This window comes from Lethenteron reissneri, chromosome 12, assembly GCF_015708825.2.
Source record: "Lethenteron reissneri isolate LAM-NWPU_2019-01 chromosome 12, ASM1570882v1, whole genome shotgun sequence".
Taxonomy (NCBI): Eukaryota; Metazoa; Chordata; class Hyperoartia; order Petromyzontiformes; family Petromyzontidae; genus Lethenteron; species Lethenteron reissneri.
The window spans coordinates 5,014,232-5,026,529 of record NC_083790.1 but is presented as its reverse complement, the minus strand read 5'-3'; the positions used below and the strand labels follow the sequence as shown (position 1 = coordinate 5,026,529).

The 12,298-nt window shown below is 41.6% G+C and overlaps 1 protein-coding gene across 2 annotated transcripts; it reads right to left on the bottom strand.

The window, feature by feature from the left end:
* Positions 1-60: 60 nt before the first annotated feature.
* On the bottom strand, positions 61-10,711 carry LOC133341786 (centromere-associated protein E-like). 2 transcript variants are annotated; one of them, XM_061550501.1, is made up of 8 exons: positions 10,578-10,711; positions 8,595-8,784; positions 7,595-7,670; positions 6,883-6,999; positions 3,628-6,701; positions 2,997-3,087; positions 2,784-2,858; positions 61-278 (listed from the first exon to the last, which is right to left on the bottom strand). In XM_061550501.1, exons 5-8 carry the CDS (start codon positions 5,567-5,569, stop codon positions 146-148), a joined length of 2,241 nt encoding a protein of 746 aa, XP_061406485.1. In that variant the 5' UTR covers positions 5,570-6,701; positions 6,883-6,999; positions 7,595-7,670; positions 8,595-8,784; positions 10,578-10,711; the 3' UTR covers positions 61-145. The 2 variants fall into 2 exon arrangements, with proteins under 2 accessions (XP_061406485.1, XP_061406486.1); XM_061550502.1 differs by lacking the exons at positions 61-278; positions 2,784-2,858; positions 2,997-3,087 and having other exon boundaries at positions 3,630-6,701.
* Between the last annotated feature and the right edge of the window lie 1,587 nt (positions 10,712-12,298).

Here is a 12,298-nt window from a genome sequence, read left to right as displayed (position 1 = left end):
CTTCAGGAAAAAGATGACCGCTTGTGTTGCGATCGAAACGTCGTAGTTTTGTTATTTTCTTTGAACCTATCTACGTGACTTTACCGAAAGACCCAAGAATATGTGGGTTATACATTCCCTCCAGGACACGACTCGACAGCGTGCATCACTTCCAGGTGGCATTTGCTGGGAAAGCGTTGGGTCTTGTGGCGTTTGTGTTCCTGTTTGAAAAGTCGGCCTTCCAGCTTCTGTGCTGCTTCGCTGCCTCCAGTCCACGGTGGACAGATAGCACCTGGCGGCTTCGTGGACAAAAAGGACAAACCACACCAATAAATATGCTAAATTCCTCTTGATATGCAAATTCCTTTGTCAAGACGCCCCTTCCCCCCTCCAACCCAGCTTAAATATACGCTGCCAAGCCTGGTGGTGCCCATTCAGACGCTGTCTTTCCGACAGACCTGTTCTTCACCTGAGGACGGCTGCTTGCGTTGTGGCCGAAACGTCGTGAGAATTATTTTATTATGTTTTATTTTTATTATTTTATTATTTCCATTCTACGTGACTTTACCGAAAGAACCAAGAAGATACTCTGACCTTAACGATTATTCACAGTACTCAAGATGTGTTGTATAATATACATAGCTGGAGATTAAACCACAGGCTTCTATGATTGTAGCCTTACATAGCTTTCCCACCAATTCTATTCCGACCACTATCACCAATGATGAATCCGTTCCGATCTCACAGAGCAGTGCAAATCCTTTATGTTAACGGAAAGCTGACAAGCGGATATCAGAGAGAGATCCCCTCAAGTGCCTGATAATCCACACAATAAGGGCAAGTTTCCCACCCACCCTACCACTGAGGGTAATGGTCGTGACATGACAGTCAACAGACATTTTTCATTCTCAGAGCTGGGATTTAGTCAAATTAAGTGCAGTCATTGTTGACTGGGCTGAAACCATCACTGGTTGACATATGAGATGTTGCTACTTCCAGCAAAATGCATGCATTATTAAACACGGGGCTTTTAAAGCATGACACCATGACTTATTTATAAACATGCTTGCATAAGCACACCGTAATATAATTGGTTTTCACACTTCTATGAGGCCCAGCATGATTTTTGTATCAAAGTTCAATTTTAAAGGTGCATAAATATGCTCAAATACATTTACAATGTAGGGCATGCGAGAAGGCCACACACACGAATTGGGTGTGCAATTTAAGCATGTCTCTAGATTTGAAGCTTTCGTGACTGCAAGTATTCATATTCTTAGGTTTTCGGTAAAGTCACGTAGGTAAAAAATAAAAATTAATAAAAGTAAAATAAAATAAATAAAATCACGACGTTTCGGAGGCAACACAAGCTTCCGTCTTCAGGTGGAACCGTCACAGCACGATAGCTGTATCAAGTAAATGAGAGATTACAAGAGATACTATCCCGTATATATAGTGGTTGAGGGGGGGGGGAATGGGCCAGGAACGGTCCATTTTTTATTATTATGGTAAGGTTTTTTTTATTTTATTTTACTTTTATTAATTTTAATTTTTTACCTACGTGACTTTACCGAAAACCTAAGAATATAAGCATGTCTCAGTTCACTTTACATCAAATGTAACCTCATTGTGCTGTGATGAATATATTCTAAGTGTTAATACAAATATAGTCATACTGTACAGATTTCTGAAATGTTTTGTCAAGCCGTTTGACAAGCTTGTCGTTTTAATAGCATCATCTTAACATTAAATGTTGCAGTTCGGGCATGAAATTGTGCTACATGGCTGGCCAGGTATAAGCCATTGCAATGAGATATTAGGTCTCAATTACTTACTGGGCGTTGGTTAGTCACAGGTTAAACGTCAGTTTAACACGTAGGCTTTCACGACCAATATTCATAATCAACTTTTTGGGTTAGATCGCGTTATTTATAAATGTGTCGTAACCCTCCACCACCCGACACGGCCAATCAGCAAAAAAGTGTCACGTTGACAAAAGACAAATAGTTCACTGCTTTAGCCCACCGGTGTGTTGAAGCGTAAAACCACAACATTTACAATTTACAATTGTAAATGTTGTGGTTTCACGCTTTTGTCAACGTGACACTTTTTTGCTGATTGGCCGTGTCGGGTGGTGGAGGGTTACGACACATTTATAAATAACGCGATCTAACCCAAAAACGTTGATTATGAGGTTAAACGTGTATTCAAATTGCCCTATCGGCGTCATGTCATGAAAGGTGAAGTTTCCGTTTGGGACTCGCACAGCAGAGTAACCCCACGTTAGGGAATGGCCTGCTGAAGGAAATACACACCTGTACCTTTAACACCTTCAATTGACAATTTTTGTCCACAAGAGAACCATGTTTTTATTTACCAGGTAAGGCCCAATGAGCTATATAGGTATTTTTCAGAAGCGACCTTGCCACAAATGATAGCTCAGCAAAGTGGCTCGTCATGTGGAAATTTATAGCAGCCAAATACTTTAAACGCATGTTTCTAAACGTGGAGTAAGATTCATTGCATGGTAATCAAAACAATATTTTATTCATTCCGGAATTTAGCAAAATTAATGAAAGCCTAATTTAATTAAACGTTTTGCATGGTAATTGATGACTAGACTGAGACCCATCAACTCACTACACTTGACAACCTGGTTTAATGATGGGCTGCTTACCCAGACACGAACCAAAGGATCACAGTGAAGGTGGCTTAGTGATCTGACTTAAGCCACCCTGTCACCTTAACAGTAACCGATATGAAGCAAAATGAAGGTGATAGTATAAGTCACAAAGGAGTCTTACTTTATTTTTGAGATCTCGTTAATCAGGCGACACACTGTGTCAGTGGCATCCCTCAGTTTAGCAGTCTGTGTAGATCTAAAAGGAACAAAATAAATGCTGTTGTGGATTACATTTACACAATTTCACGGAGGTGACAAAGTATTATGTAACACATTGGAAATGTTAGCAATTGCTCTGGTTGGTGCTGACAAAAACAAGAGTTGCAAGCTCTACCTTCCAGTGTTCACAACAATTTCTGAAGATTTCTCTTGGATGTAGATATCGCTTGGAGTTTCAATATTTTCATTCATCTGCATTTCATTGTCTGTAAGGAAATTATTGTATAGTACTGTAACTCAAAACAGCAAACATTTCAGGAATTCATTTTCTTACAAGTTTTCTGCTTGCAATTTCCACTTCTATATTGTAAACTAATTTCTAGGAACAAAATATTGGTACAGGAGGGTAAGCCATATACTGTGCTTCCCACCCCTGCCCAAATCATTTGTGGGTCCCCTTGGCTACATGACATAGGAATCATGGTTACTCATCCCCAGTGACATCATTAGTAGGAGACTGAGGCTGTTGGCCAAGACAGAAAACGTAGCTGACGGGAGGCTGAAAATACATTTCAGAGACACGGAGGAATGATCGCGCCTAGTGCCACTGCTTCGATCCCATGAGGCCCTCACAATAACCTTCATGGATCACTGTTAGCTCCTTGACATAGGCCACGCAGCTTCCAAATCATTCCCTCAACACTTGATGAACAACTCCAATGCTGTTGCCATCACATCTTGTCCGAAACAAACCAAAAACTGTTAAATAGCACGCAAAGATAGTAATACATATTTTGTTTACTTGCCTTCACTGAGCTCGCTCATGAAAAATTCACACAACTGGGTGTCTTGTAAGAGCAAATCATCAACAACTCCACTAGCTTCGGCGTGCGACTTGCGGCTGTGTTCCGAGTTCTTGTCGCCGGCTTTTGGATGAACAGTAGTTCCTTTTAATGGTTCTTGTTTGAAGATGCCTGCAGGTGCAGGGGGCATGGCAACAAAGCAGCCGTCCCTTTCGGTGCAAACACTTTGTGGTGGCATACCCGCTTCTTCGGTGACTAATTCTTCATATTGTTCAGCTGGAAATGTTTGTTTTTCATCGGCTGAGAAGTTTTGATGATCTGTATGTTCATTGGTTGGTAAATCTTGACTTTGCTCAGTTGACAATTCTTTATATTGTTCAGCTGATATATTTTTTAGTTCGTCAGCTGAAAATGTTGGATGTTCATCTGTTGTTAAATCTTCATGTTTGTCAGCTGATAATTCTTTACTTTGCTCAGTTGATAATTTTTTATATTGTTCAGCTGGTATATTTTTTAGTTCGTCAGCTGAAAATGTTGGATATTCATCTGTTGTTAAATCTTCATGTTTGTCAGCTGATAATTCTTTACTTTGCTCAGTTGATAATTCTTTATATTGTTCAGCTGATATATTTTTTAGTTCGTCAGCTGAAAATGTTGGATGTTTATCTGTTGTTAAATCTTCATGTTTGTCAGCTAATAATGCTTTACTTTGCTCAGCTGATATATTTTTTAGTTCTTCGGATGAAAATGTTGGATGTTTATCTGTTGTTAAATCTTCATGTTTGTCAGCTGATAATTCTTTACTTTGCTCAGTTGATAATTCTTTATATTGTTCAGCTGATATATTTTTTAGTTCGTCAGCTGAAAATGTTTGATGTTTATCTGTTGTTAAATCTTCATGTTTGTCAGCTGATAATTTTTTACTTTGCTCAGTTGATAATTCTTTATATTGTTTAGCTGATATATTTTTTAGTTCGTCGGCTGAAAATGTTTGATGTTTATCTGTTGTTAAATGTTGATGTTCATCAGCTGATAATTCTTTACTTTCCTCAGTTGATAATTCTTTATATTGTTCAGCTGATATATTTTTTAGTTCATCAGCTGAAAATGTTTGATGTTCATCTTTTGTTAAATCTTCATGTTCATCAGCTGATAATTCTTTACTTTGCTCAGTTGATAATTTTTGACGTTCAACTGACAAATGTTGATGTTGTTCAGCTGAAAAATGTTCGTGCTCCACTGAAATTGTTTGTTTATCAGCTACATTTTTACTTATTTCAGTTAATTCTTGATGTTCTTGAGCTGACAATTTTTGATGTTTAGAAAAATGTTTATATTCTTCAGCTGAGAAGACTTGATGAGCTTCACCTGCTATTTTTTTATCATCTTTTTCAGTCAGTAATTGTTCATGCTTTTTTGCAGCACAACGTACTGTAGTTTCCATGCCCAGAACTATCTTTTTTCCTTTGCAAGATTCACTTGTCAATGGCTCATCTGAAATACGTTCTTCAATATATTTTTCACATTTTCCAGGCTGGAAATACCGACCGATTTCAGCTTTGTTATTCAGACCTAATGAATCTGGATTGCCTTGTGCTATTATGCATCCCAAGTGCACTGTTTCTGTGCCATCATCAGAGTATATCATTTTAGATGTTTCACCGCTAAAAGGGTCCTTTTCTTTTTGTTGCTGTGTAACCACCGCTGCATTTTTGTTTTGAAAACCAACGGCTGTCGATGCCAGCGTTTCAAATCGCAAATTCAGGGGTGCCTCTATTGAAAGGACCTTGTGTGATTCTGCAGCGTTCGGCTGTTTCCGCACATCTGACATGTCGGCATTTGAAACCGATGCAAAGGGGTGTGAAGATGAGACAATGCTTTCACTTATAACCACTTCACCTTTCTGTCCTTTTCTGGACAGCTTATTTCTAAAAGTTACAGGCATTTGGAGTTTCTCCAAAATGCTGCTTTCTATATCAGCATTAACTGTACCACATGACTCATCATGTGTAACCAAACTCTCCGTCCCATTTGAATGAGGTGAACGGACTGTTACTAGAAACCGAATATGTTTTCTCAACGCCACCGCTGTTTTCTCTAGAACTTTGGTCTCTATCTGTATGCTCTTCCAAACAATCGGGCAGTGTCTGTGTTTGGTTATGAAAGCTCATGTCTATTGCCGAGATATTTGTATGCATGTCAGAGGCAATGTCAGGTACAAAACTGCTATTAGCCAGTAAGATCTCGGTGGGATGGCCATTCCCAATTTTAACGTTTAATTGACATTCATCAGCAATATTTGTCCTACCACAGTCTTCCTCATTGCCTTCTGTATTATCATGCTGACTTGGGTAATTGCTTTTGTTTTCTTCATTATCATCAATAGTCAGACATTTCCCATACACTTCTTTTTGTATTACTGGGGAATCCAATCCCACAATACAATCCACACATAGTGGTTTTGTAACAACATCTGTAGGAATGTCAATTGGGATGGGATACACAGACTGGCAATTGAGTGCAATCCCAACACATTTAGCATCTAAATCACACGTTCTGTCAGGCTCTGCCCTTTCTTCTTGCGGAGAATCACGCTTGAGTTCTTCATTTAAATCAAGTTTACGCTGGTCTTGAGAATGAACATGGCAGTGTTCATCCCGATTAATTTGGACCTCATCGACATGTACCACACCAACATCCACCTCATCGTCACGCCTCTCATATTCAACTTCCGCCAACGATTTTGTCAGCAGGCTGGTCGTCACATCCTCCACACTGTCTATGTACGCCTCATTCAGGAAAGATGTTTCTTGGTTTGCACTTGTACTTTCTATCGCGTTCAATTCATCCAATTTTATTTTCGTTGAATCCGTCCCATTTTCTGGCAGCAGAACTTCTGTGTCAGAATCAATGTGCTGCTGCTCTTGTTCATAGACCATTGAAGACAATTGTTCTTGCAATTCTGAATCACGATTTTGATCGCAGCTTGTGCTTTGCGTTTCCGGGACTACACGAGTTAAACATTCCAGTTTAGAATATTCACCGATGGAGTGTTTTGTGGAATTGATCGCTTGAGTCTACAGAAAAAAAAAACACGGTACTTTATGTTTAAAATAGAATACAATTGGGTATAAAATCCAATAGGATATATAAGCTGTACAAAACCGTTTCATTTAAAATTGCTAATATATTTGCAAAACATGGCAATACAGCTGATAATACATATCAAATAGCATGTGAACAAATTATAACGCCTACTTCTGTAGGAAGAGCAGCAGCGTTCAGAAGTGTTTCTTTTTGAAGCATGAACATTTTTGACTTTCTGCTTTTAAAGATTGGAATGTATTTTCCACTCGTAGGCTTCAATGAAGGGATCTGTAACATAAAATCCATAACATTTATACACATTTCATCGTATACAATACACTTTTCTAAAGGTAGCAGAGCAAAGTCAGTGTCTATGAACAGCCTCATCAATACAATTTATTATTGTTTGGGTTAGATCGTGTAAACATAAATGTGTCATTAAACCCCATCACCGCAGGACACAACCAATTAGTAAGGTTTGTCACGTAAACAAAACATGCCAATTCGTTACGGGTTCAGCGCACAGGTGTGTTGGAGAGTAAACCCTAAAAACCTCTTATGGAAAATATTGGGTCACAAAAGCCTACGTGTTAAAACACCTGACATACTACCACCGCGTCCACTCGAGGCGTGGGAGTCAGGGAGAGCAAAGACTAATGGTATTGATTGATGGGGGGCTTCCTTACAAAATAGTGTATGTTGAGAACCAATGTTTTAGCACAAGCACCATCATTAAATATTAAAAGACTGCATAATCCGCCATCTAGTGGGGACGGCTGAACCTGCAGAAATATTTGCCGAGTTTAGGCATGACAAATTGATACCCAATATGACTGATGTATACTGTGACGGTGTTTACGTGTCGACAATTAAAATGTTGTACCTCTTGTGATAAAAACTGTAAATCATCCGAATCTGATGTTTTTAGTCTTTTTCCCTCTGGATCTGATTCAGCGCCACTGTAACAAAATGTTTAAAGAAAACTCAACGAAATAAACATTTAGAATAATATCATTAAAGAGATTGATACATGCTGACTTAATAAAATGTCTTTAAATTCTTTTTTATGTAATCTTAAAGCTTAAAAATCCCAAGCAAGGTTTGAAATGCTTTTATTGAATTGGCCTTGGACCAAATCACTCAAAATGCTAAACATGGCTGAGCCAGGATAGAACTTGGATATTCCACCATGCAAAGGGCAGTGTGGGTAAAAAAAATATTCTGTTGTACTGTACATCCATGCCTCCACATCTTCACCAGCCTGCACTGACCAGCGTGCTGAAATATGATCAAATAACCCCCGACCACCACAACACACGGCGCGATGTGAGGCCGTCATCCAGTAGGAACTTTCACAAGACACTAGTGTAACCATCAACTACATCGGAACGTCACCAGGCTGATGCGCGCACATCACTCCTTAGTGGGAAATTGTAATAAAAGCCACAGTACAGTTCTGGCCATGTAACCCAAACACTATGGATCATTCTTGATTTGATGCTTTCGTGACTGCAGGAATCCATACTCTTTGGTTCTTTTGGTCTGCTGCTGAGGCAGACTGACCATGCTATCCCACCTGATGATGGACGCTTGTGTTGCGCACGAAACGTCGTGATTTATTTTATTTTATACCTACGTGACTTTACCGAAAGAACCAAAGAGTACTATGGATCATATCGAATACCACTGTAGTTTGCGCTCTTTTAAATTTAGGAATTGCAAAACCACAATAATTGTCTGTCCCGAAGCCCTCTTGCGACTTAGCAGGCCTTGAAGATGGCATTTAGCTCCAGAAAATATTGCCACGCGCAAGAACTAGAACCTAATACTTTATATTTAACTAATTCCACAGTGTAGAGTGAACATCAAGTATAGACAAGTACGTCGAGAATGCAGCCGTTGGTCTTTTGCGAGACTTTGTATTTCCTTGCAGTGGTCGTTGAGGCTCTCCAGATGCCTTTGAGGGCTTTAATTTGAATTTGCGGTTGGAGTCGGCATTTTCTGCACAGCCTGCAAATGCTGCATCATCATCATCGTTGCCGTGACTCATGTCGGCACTTGAATGAGCACCACCTGCAAAAAACGCAAGACAAAACACCCCCAAAGGCACGAAGCCCAACGAATAATAAGTTCAACTTACAACACACACAGTATTATTCACTCACTCTCAAAGCGAGTGGACGTCTTCAAGAGGCGCGAGAACCACAGAAAGGCATCGGCAGCCACTGGATGAGCAGGTGCCAATAATTGCCAAAGCGCTGCGACTCTCTGTTAAGACCAAACAGATCAACTATTTTTGTTGTTGTATTTTACCAGGTAGGGCCCAACGAGGTATGTGGCTCTTTTTCAGAAGCGACCTGGCCACAAATGATAGCTCAACGAAGTGGTTTTTAACGTGGAAATCTACAGCAGCCGAATACTCTAAACGCACGTTTCTAAATGTGGAGTGAAAACCCGCAGGAGCCGGAGAAAATTAACTCGACCACGGGGAGAAAGAGAGACACGCAATCTCCAAATATACAGCAGCAGGTGTCAGGGTCGGGATCAAACCCACGACCTCCTGTATACCTGACGAGGTAGTTAACATCTCATAGCCACCGTGATGATGATGAGAGACACGCAGACTCCAAATAAACAGCAGGCGTCAGGGTCGAGATCGAACCCATGACCTACTGCATACCAGGCGAGGTAGTTAACATCTCATAGCCACCATGATGATGATGAGAGACACGCAGACTCCAAATATACAGCAGGCGTCAGGGTCGGGATCGAACCCACGACCTACTGCATACCAGGCGAGGTAGTTAACATCTCATAGCCACCATGATGATGATGAGAGACACACAAACTCCAAATATACAGCAGCAGACGTCAGAGGGAGAGAGTTGGGATTGAACCCACAACCTCCTGTATACCTGGCGAGGTAGTTAACATCTCAAGATTGGCTTGGCGACCCAAGAGATTGTTGCCAGAAAGACTTTGGCGCTACTTGAGCTTATCCGGCACAAGACGAGAGAATAACGTGGAAGCCAATGATGATGTGTGCAGTGGGACAACCTACGGGATATCTGCCCCATGCCATGGATCGTGATGATGTTGATGATGATGAACAATCAACTCGTGAGCGTTCGCATGTGGGAGCAAGCTAAGCAAGTGTTGAGCCTGGATAGTGGTCGGGACCTTATTGTCACGTAGCGAAGGGGGGGGGGGGGTACCGATGTTGTACTCTACTTCTATGTGACGATTGTCACCAAGCGTGAAGCAACGTGGGTGAAATATTACTATAAAGTGCGGTCGTTTTATTCGTAAATATCGATTAGTGGCCGTCCTGTCCACCAGATTTAAGGCTGCAAAACCCATTAAAGTCCAATACATAATGCACAAGATACGGTTTAAGACTAGTTTAATGTATAATATAATGTTACTCAACAAGATGCCGATGATGTTAAGACGAATTACTCTACCGCCATAAAAAAAGGTATGAATTGTGATGGCAGTGAAACCAAGTTTGACCCTCAATTTACAACATACCAAGGCCCGGGTTATCAATAAATTGTATTAAAATACAATCACGTAACGTTATCCACTTTAAATTACAGGACGTATATTCTTAGGTTTTTTCGGTAAAGTCACGTAGGTAAAACATCAAAATTAATAAAAAATAAAATAAAGATCACGACGTTTCGGAGGCAACACATCGTCGTGATCTTTATTTTATTTTATTAATTTTGATGTTTTACCTACGTGACTTTACCGAAAAAACCTAAGAATATGAATCCTTGCAGTCACGAAAGCTTCAAATCTAGAATTACAGGACGTACTGTACAGTGATAAACTAATCTGTACAGTGCTCTCACTTATTGTACCTTGCATAGAAACGTCGTCCGCCTCTGTAGAGTATTCTTCAAGATAAAAGAGGGGTAATTAGTCGTCAATTAACACCCTTATTATAAAAACGCAGCGATATAAAACTGCACGCAAACTTGAATTGGGATTTCACGGCCCTCTGGGATTTGTTTCGGGGCTGCCTCGTGAGTGACGTCACCCCTCGTGATCCTTAGGTTTCGCGGTGATTGACAGGTGGCACCAGGAGAGGGCCCACAAAGCCACAAGCTCTGGCACCAGCTTGGGCCTCACAAAGCCACACGCTTTGGCACCAGACGGGGCCTCACAAAGCCACACGCTCTGGCACCAGCTTGGGCCTGACAAAACCACACGCCCTGGCACCAGCTTGGGCCTCACAAAACCACATGCTCTGGCACCAGCTTGGGCCTCACAAAGCCACACGCCCTGGCACCAGCTTGGAGCTCACAAAGCCACATACTCTGGCATCAGCTTGGAGCTCACAAAGCCACATGCTCTGGCACCAGACGGGGGCCTTACAAAGCCACAAGCTCTGGCACCAGCTTGGGCCTCAAAGCCACAAGCTCTGGCACCAGCTTGGGCCTCACAAAGCCACAAGCTCTGGCACCAGCTTGGGCCTCACAAAGCCACAAGCTCTGGCACCAGCTTGGGCCTCATAAAGCCACAAGCTCTGGCACCAGCTTGGGCCTCACAAAGCCACAAGCTCTGGCACCAGCTTGGGCCTCACAAAGCCACAAGCTCTGGCACCAGCTTGGGCCTCACAAAGCCACACGCTCTGGCATCAGCTTGGGCCTCACAAAGTCACACGCTCTGGCACCAGCTTGGGCCTCACAAAGCTACACGCTCTTGCATCAGCTTGGGCCTCACAAAGCCACACGCCCTGGCACCAGCTTGGGCCTCACAGAGCCACACGCTCTGGCACCAGCTTGGGCCTCACAAAGCCACACGCCCTGGCACCAGCTTGGGGCCTCACAAAGCTACACGCTCTGGCACCAGCTTGGAGCTCACAAAGCCACACGGGCGAAGGCGCCCAGGGGGTCTAAAAGTTACTTGGCTGCAGGTAATGGCCTGGCCTGAATCTTCGAGTTCACCTTAAGCATCCACGGACGCCGACTTACCGGTAAAGGAACAGATGCGAAACTGCTTGCCCAGGTACACGCTTAACAAAAAATCCCACTGAAAATCAACATACCAAGACAACAATTTCAATCGGCGTGCGTGTGTGTGTGCGAGGCCTGATTGTGATATTGATCATAAACATGGAGGTTGATTAAAACTAAATGGAACAAAAGCTGTAAGAGGGCACGCATAGCTTGGAATGGCACTGAAAGAGGAACAACATTGGCAGGGTGCTTTGAATGATTACAGGTGTCCACAGCACTGCAACCTACTCTCTCGTCTTTTTGTTTTAATGTTGATCCTGTCCCACCTTCAAAAACTACCCTAAGTACAATACTTGGATGTTGTTAGCAGTTATGTCCCTCCCAAAGAAATAGTATTGTCTCGTAAAAACGTGCTACACATTGCTTTTGCTCGTTTATATTTAACCCAACATCATTAATTTCAATTGGTTCTGATAATGACTGTGTCATCAGCACATCTGAAACGAGTCATATTTTCTCAATTTGTGTTCATGCATTTATTTCTCCAATTCAATTTTCAGAAAACATCTATCAATCAGGTTCTGCAAAATAATTATATCAACTACCACCCTGTCTAGCCT